This window comes from Papio anubis, unplaced genomic scaffold (assembly GCF_008728515.1).
Source record: "Papio anubis isolate 15944 unplaced genomic scaffold, Panubis1.0 scaffold251, whole genome shotgun sequence".
Taxonomy (NCBI): Eukaryota; Metazoa; Chordata; class Mammalia; order Primates; family Cercopithecidae; genus Papio; species Papio anubis.
Genome location: NW_022162579.1, coordinates 68,283 through 84,386, shown reverse-complemented (window position 1 = coordinate 84,386; position 16,104 = coordinate 68,283). Strand labels below are relative to the sequence as shown.

The following is a 16,104-nucleotide window of genomic DNA, read 5'->3' as shown; positions in this document are numbered from 1 at the left end:
TTCCCCTCACATATCCTCAGGCTAAAGTATAAAATCATTATTGAGGCATACAAAGCCCCCCATGCCCACTCATCTAGTCTTACATGTTTAGCTAGTGCCTGCTTCCAAACTTCATGTTCAAGCAACATAAAACTGCTCGTCACCACCTTCACCCTCCTCCACACACACCCAGCATGCTTCATGAATTTCTTACCTCCCCTCCCGTTTTACTCATACCAATAGGTTCTTTAGGTCTGAACCTCCCACGTATCATTTAAAAATCAGTTTATCACCTCCTGCAGAAAGCCTTTGTAACACCTTCCTCTCCCACTATTTTAGGTTTTGATCTCATTGTGTATTATTTCTCTATTTTGCACTTTTTACACTGTATTTTAATAATCAGAACAGCTACATAAAGTAAGCATTAAAGCACAAACTAACCAGACTGCCTGGGTTCAAATTCTGGCTCTGCCACTTATTGTGTGACCTTGAGTAGGCTGCTTAGTCAATTTGTGCTTCACTTCTGTCATCTAAGAAGGGATGGTAATCCTTTCTACCTCTTAGGAGTTATTGTTAAGTAGTATCTCTCAGGGAGTAAATGCTAAATAAGAATTGGTTATAATTATGTGTTGGTCTCCCCCATGAGATTGTGAACAACTCTGAGACAAGGACTTTGGCTTTTTCATTTCTCTGGAATATTAAGTATTCAGTAAATGTTACTAAACGAATAACTGGTGAGGCAGCTCTATGATGATGGGAGGGATTACCCAGTTTCCTTCTTTGAGCAGATTCTATACATTTTTTTTTCTTGAGACAAAGTCTCGCTCTGTCACCTAGGCTGGAGTGCAGTGGTGCAATCTCAGTTCACTGCAAGCTCCGCCTCCCGGGTTCACACCATTCTCTTGCCTCAGCCTCCCGAGCAGCTGGGACTACAGGCACCCACCACTATGACCACACCTGGCTAATTTTTTTCTGTATTTTTAGTAGAGACGGGGGTTTCACCATGCTGGCCAGGTTGGTCTCCATCTCCTGACCTTGTGATCCGCCTGTCTCAGCCTCCCAAAGTGCTGGGATTACAGGCGTGAGCCACCACACCCAGCCAGATCCTACACATTTTTTAAAAAATTGTATTGTTTCCAATTTTGTGGCACCAGTTTTAATTCAAACCAAAATCCTGAAAACATCACAATCATATAATTAAACTTCAACAAAATGAAACCAATAAAAAGTATCATAAAATGTATGTTCATTCTAAGAAACTTAACTCCATTTTTAAGCCTTAAGATTCCCCCTCATCCCAAATAACCTAACACCCCAAAAGTCTTGCCATTTCACACATGCTGTTCCTTTGCTTCAAACCTTTTCAATGTCTAGCTCACCCTGTTTGGGAAGTATTTTTTCTTTTCTTTTTTTTTTTGAGACAGGGTCTGGCTCTGTCATCCAGGCTGGAGTGCAATGGGGCAATTTCGGCTCACTGCAACTTCCGCCTCCCAGGCTCAAGCGTTCCTCCCACCTCAGTCTCTCGAATAGCTGGGACTACAGGCATGCGGCACCACGCCCAGCTAACTTTTGTATTGTTTGTAGAGACAGTGTTTCGCCATGTTGGCCACGCTGGTCTCAAACTCCTGAGATCAAACAATCCGCCTGCCTAGGCTTCCCAAGGTGCTGGGATTACAGGGGAGAGTCATTGTGCCTGGCCTCTTTGGGAAGTTTTTTCTGATCTTAGGGTGAGGCAGATGCCTCTCTTCCGTGCTGCCAAAACAGCCTATACATACAACTATATGGTACCAATAATGCATCATCCAAACTATGATGCTCTATTACACACTTAAGGCAGGTATTGCAATTATTTGGCTCCCCTGCTTTACTGTAAGCTCCTTGACACCAGGGCAGTATCTCATTCATTACTAAATGTCTGACATTTAGTTGATATTTGATGAGTTTTTGAATGAATACATGTTTAAACACGGAAGTTTTATTTTGCTTATCAATTTTTTGTTTATTTCAATCACGGCAACTTTTACATAGTAGTTGAAAATTTACAAAGCATTTCCCGTATATTAATACAACTGATCTCATAACCATCCTGAGATAGGTATTTTTATTATCCTCATTTTGTAAATGAAACAGGTTCAGTGGTTGACTTCCCTGAAACTGCTTATCTTCTAAGTAGAAGCTGAGACTCTTGATTCAAAGCCCTAAGTTTCAGTTTGTGTAAACCAGACAACACTCTTCTAAATATGACTATTAGCTGAAGTGCCCCTTTGGAACATTCTAAGCCTCCCTGAGTCACCTTTTTTACGAATCTAAAAGCTCTCATCATTCTCTCACTGCCCCATCTTGCAGGAAGGTCCTGTCCCTTCCCTAAATCCCCTTCCATCTGCTAACTCCCCACTGTCCACCAGAGCATGCCTCTTCTAATACTTCAAAGTGGGGATGGAGCTCTTCAGTTATCTCTGAAAAGGACTGCATGCATCTCATATAGACAAAAGAAAATCTGGTTAATAATTCTTTAATCTTCAAATTTTATTTTGAAAACAATTTTAAATTCAAAGAGAGTAGTATAAAAACCACCCATGTCCCCAACAGCCTCAAATAACCAATGTTCTAATTAACTTTCTATGTACTATTTTGGGGCTCTGTTTTTAGATCATCATCAACTTCTTCACAGTTCATTCTTAAATACACATCTAAGGAGTGAGTCCCCGCCGCTTCCTCCCCAATATCAGTCTCTTCCATGCCACATCTGAAAACAGCAGTCATTGACCCTTCTTTCTCCTAATTTCCTTTCCATATGTTCAGCATGCAATCTTTGGTGCTGATCAAGAGGAACCCCATCGTATATCAGCATAGGGATATACTGGCAGTGGTCTTCATGGCAAGTATACCCACTCCTTCCTAATTATAAATTATGAAACTATAAAGCTGAGGGTTTGCTTTTGTTTTGATGTGTTTGGCTGCTGTAAATCAATCCATCAGAGGCTGGGCAACAACATTAACATAAACAAAGTATGAAAAATAGTCCACCATGATACGGTAAGTATTTAATAAGGACAAACCTAAAATAGCAGCCCAGTTACTTAATCAAATAATTTTAAATCAGCCCAATGCAAAACACTCCCCTTTCCTTTACTTGGCAATTCTTACCAACCTGAGTAACGTGAATAGAGAACATGAGTCCATGAATCACCACAGGCCATCCCCAGGCAGAGTGAGGCACACACAGCAGCACAGCTGTAACCAGGTTTTAAACAAGGAATTGACTGTACACAGTGATTATCTCTGGGAAGTGGGAGTCAAAATGACTTTCATTTTTGTATTTTATATACTTCAGTACAGGCTGAATTTTTACAAAGAGCATGGATTTTATAATAAAAAATTACTTAGACATTTTGAGGAAAAAGACATGAATAACCCTTAATTTGGTTCACATAAGAATATGAGAAAAAACAATTTCCGTTTTAGCATGAGATACTAGCACAGAAGAAAATGTCAGGAGAAAACATTCTGTAGAGACCAAAGTGACCTCTCAAGAAGATGTTTCTCAAATATATCTCAATTTTTTGGGAAGACAACAGATTGCAGCTTATTAACAAAAATCTACGGGAATTTTTCTGTATTTCTGTATCAACAGTTTCCTCTCCTTTGCACCAGAAGGTGAAGAGCAAAGGCTTAGTGCTTTTCCTGGCTAGAGGGCAAGTCTGAAAGCAGGTACTTCTTTTCTCCTGCACATTAGAAAGGGAAATGAGGCTACAAATAAAACGAGATACTCTTAAAAAGGTCCATGAACTGTATCTTCCCCAGAGCCTGGCAAAAGAGGAGAATGAGGAAGCAGTACAAAAATTTAGAAGTGTTAAAGTGAGATCAAAGCACAAGGTCAAGAGCAAGTGGCTGTGTCTGCGCTCATGCCCTGCTAAGGCCCTGGTTAAATATGGTTTCTCTTTTCTCTGACAATGATACACCAGTCCCTTCCCCACAAAAAACTCGAAAAAGTAGGCCATCATATTAGGAGTGGGAAGAATAGAAAGGCTTCAGGAAAGACTGCTCTACCCGAGTTATTCAGTACCATGAAAATGTGGTATTAATGGAGAAAGACTGCTCATAAAATGAATGTAAGAGGTTAACTGAAGGCTCTACTGTAGACGTTGTGTCTACTAACCTTTGTAAAAGCATTTCACCTCCACTATGCTTCAGTTTCCTGGTTTTTGTTGTTGTTGTTTGTTTTTTGGAGACGGAGTGTCACTCTTGTTGCCCAGATTGGAGTACAGTGGCGCGATCTCGGCTCACTGCAACCTCCGCCTCCCGGGTTCAAGCGATTCTCCTGCGTCCGCCTTCTCAGTAGCTGGGATTACAGGTGCCCGCCACCACGCCAGGCTAATTTTTGTACTTTTAGAAGAAATGGGGTTTCGCCATGTTGGCCAGGCTGGTCTTGAACTCCTGACCTCGGGTGATCCACCCGCCTCGGCATTTGGGATTTCAGGCGTGCGCCACTGCGCCCGGCCCAGTTTCCTGTTTCTTTAAGAGGAGTAAGCCCCTTTCTAGCTCCCAAAGTCATCCAGTTATTATTGAGACTTTATTAGATATCCAGCAAGTGATTCAAAAGCAAAGTTTTGAGGTTCTGAGCAAATGATGGCCAGCCATCATTCAAGCCTCATCTTTTTGTACTCAATTTTCCCCGTTTCTCCACATCATATCTATCTGCACTGATAAAATTTCATGGAATCTAATTTCTCCGTTTCAAAGAAGACTGTGATTGCTCTGTAAATTACAAGAACTGCATCCTTCACCAAATCTGCTTCAGAGTGCCTCCAACTTCAACTCAAGACATTGATCCTAGGTTGCCTCAAAAAGCCTCGGACCATTCCTTGGGTTCGAGTGTCAAAGGGAACACTGTTCTTGTAGTGATACATACCGTATGGAAATACACTAACACCAATGAAGAATCTGCGTGCACCGCCACACTGAAACTCGATTTAAGAACATTATCACACACATACAAATGTCCTATCCCCGGAAAACGTCAAGGATTTTCATCAACTCTTCCTGATGCGCCCAATTTAGAAAATGTCATGTCAACCCTTCAGATCATGTACACGCGTTGCTTAGGTAGAAAGGGAGACTGGGTGGGGTGGCTGAGCTCAGACCTTGCCTACATACTTTAGTAGTAAACGACTCCCGATCTGCATCCAACATATTTACCGAACTTCTAAGTAAGCGCCCACCGCTGCAAGCGAAAGCACTTCCTTCCCAGGAAACAGATCTTTTCCACTTAAAATTCCCAAACTCAGACCTTCCACTTTTTACTGAACAAAAAGCGTGTGTGCCGGCGAGAGGGGGTGGGAAACAGCGTAGCAAGAATTTGCACGGCTCTTACGCCTCCTCCCTCGGAGCGCGCCCAAGTCTGCAGCCTCGGGCTCCGGGACACTTCCCCTCCCACCCGCCGCGGAGCCGCAGCTGTAAGTTGAGAGAAGCGGGCTCCAGGCACGTCAATCAACCGGGTTCTCCCGCCTCCCGTCTACACCTCCCCTCCCCCCTCGAAAAAAATAAAGGCAGAGAAAGAAAGAAAAGAAGGTAACTAATTTGGGAACTAGTCTCCGTAAGGGCTTTGCCTCCGACTCAGGGAGGCCGCACGCCCGGGACCTGACGCGCCGGCAACAAGCAGGCGGCCTGGCAGCCGCCCGTCACCGGGTCCTTGCAACGCGTCCGCCGCGCTCCGGCTCCCCGCACGGGTCGGCGCCGCTCCGGCCCCGCACTCCGCCAGGCCCGCGGCCCGTCGCCCTCCGGCCCGGGCGAAAGTTGCGCAAATAGCCCCACAACTGGCAAATACTTACCGGCCGCAGCAGGAACCAGAGCTGCGGAGATTTTAGGGAGTTTAAGGCAAATCAGCCACGGCAAAGGCGGGCGGAGGCGAAGGGGCCGCGAGCTGCAGTGGCGGCGGCGCGCGGCGCTCGGCGCTCGGGTTGGGCTGCGCGGAGAGGCTCTGGCTCTGCCAGGGACTGTGCTGCAACAAAGGACTTCCGCTGCCGCACAGCCGCGCCTGCCGCACCGCACTGAGCCGGCCCCGCTTACGCGGCGACTCCGGGTCTGCCCACCAGTTCGCTGCGGCGTCCGCCAGCCTTCCCCTCCCTCTCGCCCGCCCACCCACTCTGCCGCTGGCTGCTAGGGGCACCCGCGGTCGCCTGTTTGTTGCAACAAGTTTCTGCGTCGGGCTCCGAGGAGGCTGGCGCAACCCGCACCGCGGGGGCCGTCGCGGCAGCGGCGGCTTGACCACCCCTCTCGCCCCTCTCTCAAGGGTAGGCTTGGGACCTCCTCCTCCTCCTGTTTGCACAGCTGGATGTGACTGGGCTCCTCCCGACTCCCCAGGGCAGTATGCGCGGCTGTTTTCCCACTCTGTCCAGATGTCAGACCCCTGCCCCGTTGGGCCCAGCAGCTGGGCCGTCCCTCGCGGTCCGCCTCGAGTGCTTCAGCAACCTCGCTCTGTCCCGTCGGGTCAGGGTCGCCTAGTCCCCGCGCTCCCCCCACCCCACCTTCCGTGGGCCTGTCCGCCTCTGGCCCTGAGTCACTTCCCTCGCCTTGCCCCACCTCGCCCAGTCCGCCTCTCCACCCAGGCTCCCGCGGCTCGGCCTCCCTGGCCCCGCGCCCTCATCCCTTCCCCAGCGAACACGCGGGCGCATCCTTCCCCACCCCCACCTTCACCCCAGAACTGAGGGGGTGCCTGTGCTTTTGCACACCCTGGGGAAAGTCCCCGGGTCACGCGGTTTTTTGTGGGGAGCCTGTGACGCTCAGGCTCGTCCCTGTGCTTCCGCCTACAGAGTCACGACTGCGAACTGTAGCGGCAGCGCTCAGAGCGCGGGCCGACCCCCGCCCGGCTGCGGGCGGGAGGGCGCGCACGTACGCACGCACGCACGCACGCACACCCTGGCCTTGGCGCCCCTCGTTCCCCTGCTACCAGACACGCGGTCACGTGGGGCCATCGCGGGCTGCCGGCGCGGGAAGCCGCGCGAGAGCCAGCCGCGGGGTGCGTGAGCCGGCTCCACCGCTTGCTGTGCGCGGCTTGGGAGCCCGCCCCTCCTGCACGGAGGAGTCGGCTTGCCGCCGCGGCGGCATCTGGGTAAGCGACGCGGCCCAGCCCTTGTGGGCTGCCCCGGTCTCAGTCCCTCCCGCCGCGAGCCGCCCAGGGCGGCGGCCTGCAGCTGCACCGGTCACGGGAGAGATGCAAGTAGCTGGGGAGAGGGGTGTTTTTGGTCCCATTGAGATGTCAGGCAGGGCACAGGAGGAAAATACATCCGCAAGTGAGCGCTGGGCCAACAATACCCAGAACCACCCTTTGCTGCTCCTAGGAGCGGCCGCCGGGGCCTGATTCAGGGTGGCACACGGGGTGCCGCGAGGTTGCGGAGCCGTCCGTACTGCGGGTCCGGGTGCGACCCCTAGCAGGAAACCCCAATAGGCCTGCGGCCTCCCCCGCTTGGCGCCCACCGCTCTTAGGAGCGGGCGACTTTCCAGATGCTGCGAGGACGCTGCGGCTAGTGTTTCCACTCCCAGCTTGTGATTACCTAGTTTCTAGGGCAAGAAGACTTCCCCCGCGCCCTCATAATTTATTTTCTATCTTCAAATGTTTATCTTGTTCTAAGCAAATCCAGTTTTTCTTTTTGTTTTGTTTTGTTTTGTTTTGTTTTGTTTTGTTTTTTTGAGACGGAGTCTCGCTCTGTCGCCCAGGCTGGAGTGCAGTGGCCGGATCTCAGCTCACTGCAAGCTCCGCCTCCCGGGTTCACGCCATTCTCCCGCCTCAGCCTCCCGAGTAGCTGGGACCACAGGCGCCCGCCACCTCGCCCGGCTAATTTTTTGTATTTTTTAGTAGAGACGGGGTTTCACCGTGTTAGCCAGCATGGTCTCGATCTCCTGACCTCGTGATCCGCCCATCTCGGCCTCCCAAAGTGCTGGGATTACAGGCTTGAGCCACCGCGCCCGGCCCAGTTTTTCTTTTTGAAGCTTGACCCATCACCGCCTTCTCTGGCACTCATTATTTGGAGTAATCAGGTGTTATCAGTTGCGGAGGCAGCGCATAGCACAGCGTAGTACCTAGAACCTGACAGCACCTAGCATGTTTCAACAGTCAGCGCCCGGGTCTCCCCAAGGGATTAAATTTGGCATTCTTTCTCTTGAAACTCAAGTTCGTCTGGCACAGCTGTTGATCCTCTCACAAGACTATCAAGTGTGTAGAGTACACTTTGGAATCTCAAATTTTAGAGCTGAGCGGTGCCTTACAGAAAATCTGTTGATCATCACAGAGAAGACACCAGGCCTAAAGAGCGTGATGTAACTGGAGCTAGCTACACCTCTTGATAGCTAAGACTCCAAGGCTCCAGACACCTTGGTGATTGCACTCTCCACTATGCCAGGACCGCAGTGCCAGTTTACCCCACTCACCTGTAGAGAATGTATCCGGCGGAGGTCATTATACTTGGCTTGATTCAGATTATGGAGAAGTCAGGCATGGCCACTGTGTGGGTTTGATAGTATTTCTAGGTGAGGTAGGCCAGCTATGGTGTATTTTTGGAACTAAAAGGCTTCACCCCTCAGCCACCCTTGAAAATTTCATTGCTGTTCTCTTCAAGAATAACCATTATTTGCAGCATTGGTTGGTTGCTTATGTTAAGGCATCAAAGTCTTCTTTAACAATCTTCATATATTTTAGTTAAGGGCAAATCATGAATCCGTTATCGGACATCAGCTCCTTAACAGGGAACAGAACACTGATGGGACAGGACATGGAATAGATTAGTTCTGAGAGCTGGCAATCAATGAAGTATCAAGGTATGGTCAGGAAGAAAGCAGAGAGGAACCCACATAACCTGCTACACCTTTTTTGTCCAGTCCTACCTTGAATGTCTTATTTGCATGTATTAGAGATGGATTCTGCTCAAGTTGGCCGCTGTTTACTGAATACTTGCAGTGGGGGAAGTATCATACTAGCTGCTTTCATAGATGAACTTTGTATCTTTACCAAAAAGGAGATGGTACTGTCTTCATGTTACAAGCCTGAGGAAACAGGCCATTACCTGGGCTGTGGTGATATAGTCATTTGCAGTAGAATTTAAGCCTAGATTGCTTATCTCTCAAGTCCAATCAGTGCTCTTTTGCATTATGTCTTGCTCCTGCTTCAGCCAGGAAGGGAATGAGAGAATCGCCTGTGGCTGATTTATTGGCGCCTGTGGTTGCCCAGAGAGGCCAAGCAGGACTTTCAGCTGCCCTCTATGCCTTACAAAATGGAGCTGTGAGCTTCCACCCTATCTCCTGAGGGGAATGTGAAGGAGCCAGGCTGTCTAGCTGGGGAGGAGGGGCCCAAGTGCCTTGGCCGTAAAATATCCTGGCCAGGACTGTGCTGGGAAGTGTTGCATAATGCCCTCCCCACTACTGAACCAAAGTGATTTATTTACTATGGTTCGTAGGTGGTGCCTGACCAACTTGTCGGTTTTAGCAATAACAGGGCCAGAAAAGAGTTGGGGGTTTTATGTTATTGCAGGGTTTTTCCTTGTTTTAAACAAGCAGTGCAGGTGCTCTTATCTTGATAAGTTATAAAGTGCTTCTTTCTACACCACTTCCTGTGCCCCTTTTCTGCATATTTATTCCAAATAGCATGTGAACTTCAGTCTTTTAAGGAGAGAAAGCTAAGAAAATACTGCTCCAGTTTATTAGCACAGGCTATGGAGACAGACCTGGCTTTTTATCTCCGCTTTATACCATTTGTTGATTGTGTGTCCTAAGCATAGGATTTTTCCTCATTTGTAAAATGGAAATGAAAATAATACATTAGTCATCACAGTGAGGATTTTAAGAGATAATGTATATACAGCACTTAGCACAAGGCCTTGCATATAGTATTTATTATAATAATAGGTTTTGAAAATAACCAGAATAGTAGTATTCTCCTTAAGAAAGGAAAGATACTGCTATTTGAACCTGCTTAGGGATAGAGGAGGAAGAAGAAACACCAGTTTCAGGATTATTTATTAAATTTATTTATACTTCTGGTTTATTTATTTTAGACAGAGTCTACCTCTGTCACCCAGGCTGGAGTGCAGCGGCGTAATTTCGGCTCACTGCTGCCTCCGCTTCCTGCGTTCAAGTGATTCTCTGGCCTCAGCCTCCCAAGTAGCTGGGATTACAGGCGCCTGCCACCACACCTGGCTAATTTTTGTATTTTTAGTAGAGACGGGGTTTAGCCATGTTGGCCAGGCTGGTCTTGAACTCCTGACCTCAAGTGATCCGCCCACCTTGGCCTTCCAAAGTGCTGGGATTACAGGTGTGAGCCACTGTGCCTGTCCCATATTTTCTTTATCCATTTGATTATCCGTGGACATTTGAGTTTTTCCCCCTTATTGGCAGCTCTTCTGCCTCAGCCTCCCAAGTAGCTGGGATTACAGGTGTCTGCCGCCATGCCCAACTAATTTTTGTATGTTTAGTAGAGACAGGGTTTCACCATATTGGTCAGGCTGGTCTTGAACTCTGACCTCAGGTGATCCGCCCTCCTTGGCCTCCTAAAGTGCTGGGATTACAGGCTTTTATTTACACTTCTACTTTCCCTTTGCTAACAGGAATTTTTTCTCTTTTGTGTGTGTGTGTGCGCTTTATTGGGAGAAAAAGTACTTAAGAGTTTTCAGTTATTTTTGATATTTTTCTAATTCATTTCTTCTCTGGTTACAAATCAGTCATGCATGGATGTTTTGTTTTTCCTGAAATCTCCAGGCACTTTAAGCAAAGGGTTTTATTAGCCCACTTGAGTAATGGGTTCATGGGAGTACCGTTCCATTGCGAAAGAAATATTAGTTTACCTGTATCCAGAAGTTTTAGTTACTCTTGTCTGTACTGTCTAGGTCTGTACTAGCATTGTAATTTTCCAGCTTTCTCCTGTCCTTCGAGTACCTTATTTTTTCTTTTAGAAATTTGGTCTGTCTTTAATGGACTAAGAAGAATCTTTTCCTTTCTTTCTCCGGGTTCTGATTTTTTTTTAAAGGTCTGTTAACAATTTGTGCTCACTGTTGTTAGTTTTCTTGTGTGCTTGGCTTTATCAGGCATCCTACAATGTCATGTTGGTTAGATGGGAGTTAGAAGTGCTTGGAGGTTGCCTATGTCTGCCAACAGGCAGGAGGCCCCAAACTAATGTTTCCCAGTTCCATTTAAGGTTTCTAGAGCATAACTACTCTTCCTGTATCATCTACCACCTCCACCTCGTACCCTCTTTGCTAACATTCTCAGTATATCTTAATAAGCAGATGTCTGGAATTATAGCAGATTTTACCTCAAACAGTATTTTCAGATTTGGAATTTCTATATCACTTTTAGATGTTATGAATTCCAATCTAGGTGTAATGGAGTAAGAGAGTAAATATTTCTTTTTCCTAAGTACTATTTGAAAAGAAGGCTGAAAATAGTGTGTTCCTCTGCCTCCCCACCCATGCCGGGTTGCCAGTTTAGGAGCACTTTTGTTTCTTTTTTTTCTTTCTTTTTTTTTTTTTTGAGACAGAGTTTCACTTTTGTTGCCCAGAGTGGAGTGCAGTGGTGTGATCTCGGCTCACCGCAACCTCCGCCTCCTGGGTTCAAGCGATTCTCCCGCCTCAGCCTCCCAAGCAGTGGGATTACAGGCATGTGCCACCACACCTGACTAATTTTGTATTTTTAGTAGAGACAGGGTTTCTTCATGTTGGTCAGGCTGGTCTCGAACTCCCGACCTCAGATAATCCACCTGCCTCAGCCTCCCAAAGTGCTGGGAGTGAGGCACTGTGCCCGGCCATGGAGCACTTTTGTTTCTTAATCTGGCCAGTGGAGGCAGAGTCTCGCTCTGTCGCCCAGGCTGGAGTGCAGTGGTGTGATCTCGGCTCACTGCAAGCTCCGCCTCCTGGGTTCATGCCATTCTCCTGCCTCAGCCTCCCAAGTAGCTGGGACTACAGGTGCCCGCCACCATGCCCGGCTACTTTTTAAAATATTTTTGGTAGAATTGGGATTTCACTGCGTTAGCCAGGATGGTCATGACCTCGTTATCTGCCCGCCTCGGCCTCCCAAAGTGCTGGGATTACAGACATGAGCCACCGCGCCCGGCCAATCTGGCCAATATTTTAAGGTTACAATTAGAATTACAGTTGTTGATATTTGTTCATTTAATGTAGTCAACATAATTTCCACACTTTGAATGCTCTTAAGGAATTGTTTATTTATAGAGACTAGTATAAAGTTGTTCTATCTTACTTAGTTGGAACTAATCCAGAGTTACTACAATCTAGAAAGTAAAGAAGGTTTTTTTTTATAGTCTCTTAAATATCACTGTAATTGTAGAGTGTGAAATAATTTCTTGGGTTTCCTTGGTCCCCTGTTCCTCTGAGGCAGTGGTTTTTTTTTTTTTTTTTTTTTTTTTTTGAGACAGAGTCTCGCTCTGTAGCCCAGGCTGGAGTGCAGTGGCGCGATCTGGACCTCGGCTCACTGCAAGCTCTGCCTCCCGGGTTCACGCCGTTCTCTTGCCTCAGCCTCCTGAGTAGCTGGGACTACAGGCGCCCACCACCATGCCCGGCTAATTTTTTGTATTTTTAGTAGAGACAGGGTTTCACTGTGGTCTCGATCTCCTGACCTCGTGATCCGTCCACCTCGGCCTCCCAAAGTGCTGGGATTACAAGCGTGAGCCACTGCACCCGGCCAGCAGTGGTTCTTAACTGAGGTGTCATGTTAGAATCACCTGGGAAGCTTTTTAAAAAAAGAATCTGGCCGAGAACAGTGGCCCACGCCTGTAATCCCAGCACTTTGGGAGACCAAGGCAGGTGGATCACCTGAGGTCAGGAGTTCGAGACCAGCCTGGCCAACGTGGCAAAACCCTGTCTCCACAAAAATACAAAAATTAGCCAGATGTGGTGGTGGGCGCCTGTAGTCCCAGCTACTCCGGAGGCTGAGGCAGAGAGAAGCACTTGAATCCAGGAGGCGGAAGTTACATTGAGCTGAGGTCACGCCACTGCACTCCAGCCTGGGTGACAGAGCGACACTCTGTATTAAAAAAGAAAAAAAAAACAGTCTGTGCCTCACCCCTAGGAATTCAGTTCTGTTTGGGCTAAGCCTGGGTTGGGACTCAGACATCAATACAGCTCTTCATAGAAGGTTTTACAGTATAGTCAGCAATAAGAACCTCTGTTTCAGGATAAAATGATTTCTACAAACATTTTTTCATTCTCTAGGTAATAAAATGTCACACCTCTACAGTCATGTGAAAGTTCCATTAAAAAAGTTAGTCGCTATATAAAGTCTTTTATCATATGGCACTTGAAATATTTTGCTTTTGCCTTTGTATTTATAGCCGTGAGTAAGTAGCTCAAAAAAGCTGTACATATTCCTCTGCCAACTTTCCTGTCTCCTTGTCTGAATGATAATTCATCATAAAGTCTCAGTGGTAAGCATTGACAGAGAAAATATCTAAGACTGTTTTCCTACAGAAACAGTCATCTTGCTCTTTTTGTTCCTTTTTTATTAAAGATTCTTACAGCCTGAGAGAATGAAGAGCTGTGTAGTCCAGGATATCAGTCTGGCTACCATAGATCTGAGAGTCCAGTCTAGTACAGTAGATTTTTCTAAATACATAAGAATCAAAGATATATATTGATTATCAAGCCAGCTTTAAACAAACATAGATACTAGTATAAAGTTGTTCCATCTTAATTTGAAGTAATCCAGAGTTACTACAATCTAGAAGGTAAAGAAGGTTTTTGTAATCTCTTAAATATCAATGCTAAACATATTATGATAATGTATCACTTTGATGACAGATAAAACTTCTAAAAAGGTAGCACTCTTACATTTTGATTCTAGTATTTATAAGTATAATAAAATGATACATTATTTTTCCGTAATTTCTCTCACATCTTAAAATTCTCATCAGAAAGTCTCAAATGTAACTTCTAAGCTCTTTCTGTATTCATGGGAAACTTTAGCTTTTTCACATACTAGAGAAAATAAAATAGACAGTCAAAGAATGATGAGCAAAGGCTATACAAAAAGTCTAGCTAATAGTTTGCAAAGTAGGTTGTATTAGAAAATGTTCTAATAACTTTGCACTGGAATGGGGCTATTGATTTGAAGTAATCTGATATATTACAACATCAAAGGTCTATTATGCAAAACAAGTTTGAACGCATCTCATGTGTACTTGGTGTTTTTTTTTTAATAGATTTTGTTTCATTTTATACACTTGAAAAGTTTACTCCCTTATTTGATTCAACATATTTGCAAAATCTGCCAACAGTATAAATGTTGAAAGTTCTAGATGGGGTTTTAAAGAAAGGGCCCTGGGTTTAAAGTCAGTCTTGAGGTATTACCAGCACCATTTAATTGCTAGTTGTTTGACTTCAGGTATGTTTCCTGCCTTCTCTGAGCCTGTGGTTCCCAGCCATAAAATGGAACTGATAGTACCTGCTCTACTACCTCACAAGATTTAAAAGAAAAAAAAAAAGAAAGAAAAAAAGATAGTGTAGGGCAGTGGTTCTCAGTGTGGTCCAAGGAGCCACTGAAGGTTTCATGGGTCAATAAGGATCTCCCTTATGTAAGAACAGATTCTCAATATACTCGAACCAAAACAACATATGACAACAGATTGAATGCAGAATCAGATAAGAGAGTCCAGCTGCATCTGTTAAAGCCAGGTATTAAAGAGGATTGCAAAATGTAAATTAATACCACTCCTCTCACTTGTTTTTGAAAGTTTTTTAAGGAAAAAATATGTTAGTATGTAATGGGTTTATTGCTATTTTAAATAAATATTTTAAAGTCTTTTAATTTTGAATATAGTAAATATTGATAAATATAATCTATATAAACAGCAGCTCTTCATAATCTGTAATACTTGTTTTTTGAGACAGAGTCTCGCTCTGTAGCCCAGGCTGGAATGCAGTGGTGTGATCTCGGCTCACTGCATCTTCCTCCTCCCAGGTCCCGGTTCAAGCAGTTTTCCTGCCTCAGCCTCCCAAGTAGCTGGGATTACAGGCACATGCCACCATGCCCAGCTATTTTTTTATTTTTATTTTTATTTTTATTTTTAGTAGAGGTGGGTTTCACCAAGTTGCCAGGCAGGTCTTGAACTCCTGACCTTGTGATCTGCCCACCTTGGTCTCCCAAAGTGCTGGGATTACAGGTGTGAGCCACCGCACCCAGCCTGTAATACTTTTTTTAAAAAGTGTAAATGGATCATGAGACCACAGGTTTTTAGAACTGCTGATAAACAGTAATGGTTGAGTAGGGCTGCTCTGCCTATGGAGTAGCCATTCTTTTATTTATTTTCTAATAAATTGCTTTCATTTAAAAAAAAAAAAACACAAAATGTTGGAGGAGGGGGCAATGGTTGAATAGTTCCTATCAGGACAATTTCCTGCAGATAAATATAAACTTGATAAATTTTTTTTTTCCCCTTTTGAGATGGAGTTTCGCTCTTGTTGCCCAGGCTGGAGTGCAGTGGCACGATCTCGGCTTACCGCAACCTCCGCCTCCCGGGTTCAAGCAACTCAGCTGCCTCAGCCTCTGGAGTAGCTGGTATTACAGGCATGTGCCACCACACCCGGCTAATTTTGTATTTTTAGTAGAGACGGAGTTTCTCCATGTTGATCAGGCTGGTCTCGAACTCCCGACCTCAGGTGATCTGCCCACCTCTGCCTCCCAAAGTGCTGGGATTACAGGCGTGAGCCACTGTGCCCAGCTGATGAAAGTTTTAAAAATGACTAGGTGACATTTGAGAATTACAGAAACTAGATTGAGGTCTGCAATTGGAAGAGGAGAACAGCAGTGAATAAGCTTCTGTTTTTATGGCTTTTAGACTGGCATAGGTCCCAGCTGGTGATATGAAGAGGTGGCTACAACTGTAATAACAACCTGTAATCTCTCTAGAAGAAATGGGGACAGAGCTCACAGTGATCACGCAGCTGGAAAGTGCAGGAGAAAATCCTAGAAAGAATGTTGGAGTGGCAGAACCCCAAACACTGTTTATAAACTCTGCTTGAATTTCTTGCAAACCCCTGAACTGTACATGTGTGGAGCAGCCTCCAAACAGCACACTTAAGGCTAGAGGAGCAGAGATTTTAGCTACTGTCCACCACAGGGGAGGCA

The 16,104-nt window shown here is 45.8% G+C and overlaps 2 protein-coding genes across 10 annotated transcripts in view; one reads left to right on the top strand and one right to left on the bottom strand.

Moving 5' to 3' along the window:
* The window catches only part of LOC101012723 (zinc finger and BTB domain-containing protein 1), a 26,596-nt gene extending 20,413 nt beyond the window's left edge, over positions 1-6,183 (bottom strand). For 2 of the 3 annotated variants that reach the window (XM_017961239.3, XM_021941301.2), the window contains exon 1: positions 5,811-6,183. The gene's annotated coding sequence lies outside the window, so the exon portion shown is untranslated. The remainder of the gene's footprint in view (positions 1-5,810) is intronic. The other variant, XM_021941302.2, reaches the window with a different exon arrangement.
* The window catches only part of LOC101012144 (zinc finger and BTB domain-containing protein 25), a 22,654-nt gene continuing 12,724 nt past the window's right edge, over positions 6,175-16,104 (top strand). Inside the window, exon 1 of one of the 7 annotated variants that reach the window (XM_009211725.4) lies at positions 6,175-6,272. Coding sequence is in view for 1 of the 7 variants with exons in the window: in XM_009211721.2 (XP_009209985.2) it covers positions 8,372-8,430 (59 nt within the window). In the remaining 6 variants the exon portion in view is untranslated. The other 6 variants (XM_003901921.3, XM_017961240.3, XM_031661798.1 and 3 more) reach the window with 6 other exon arrangements.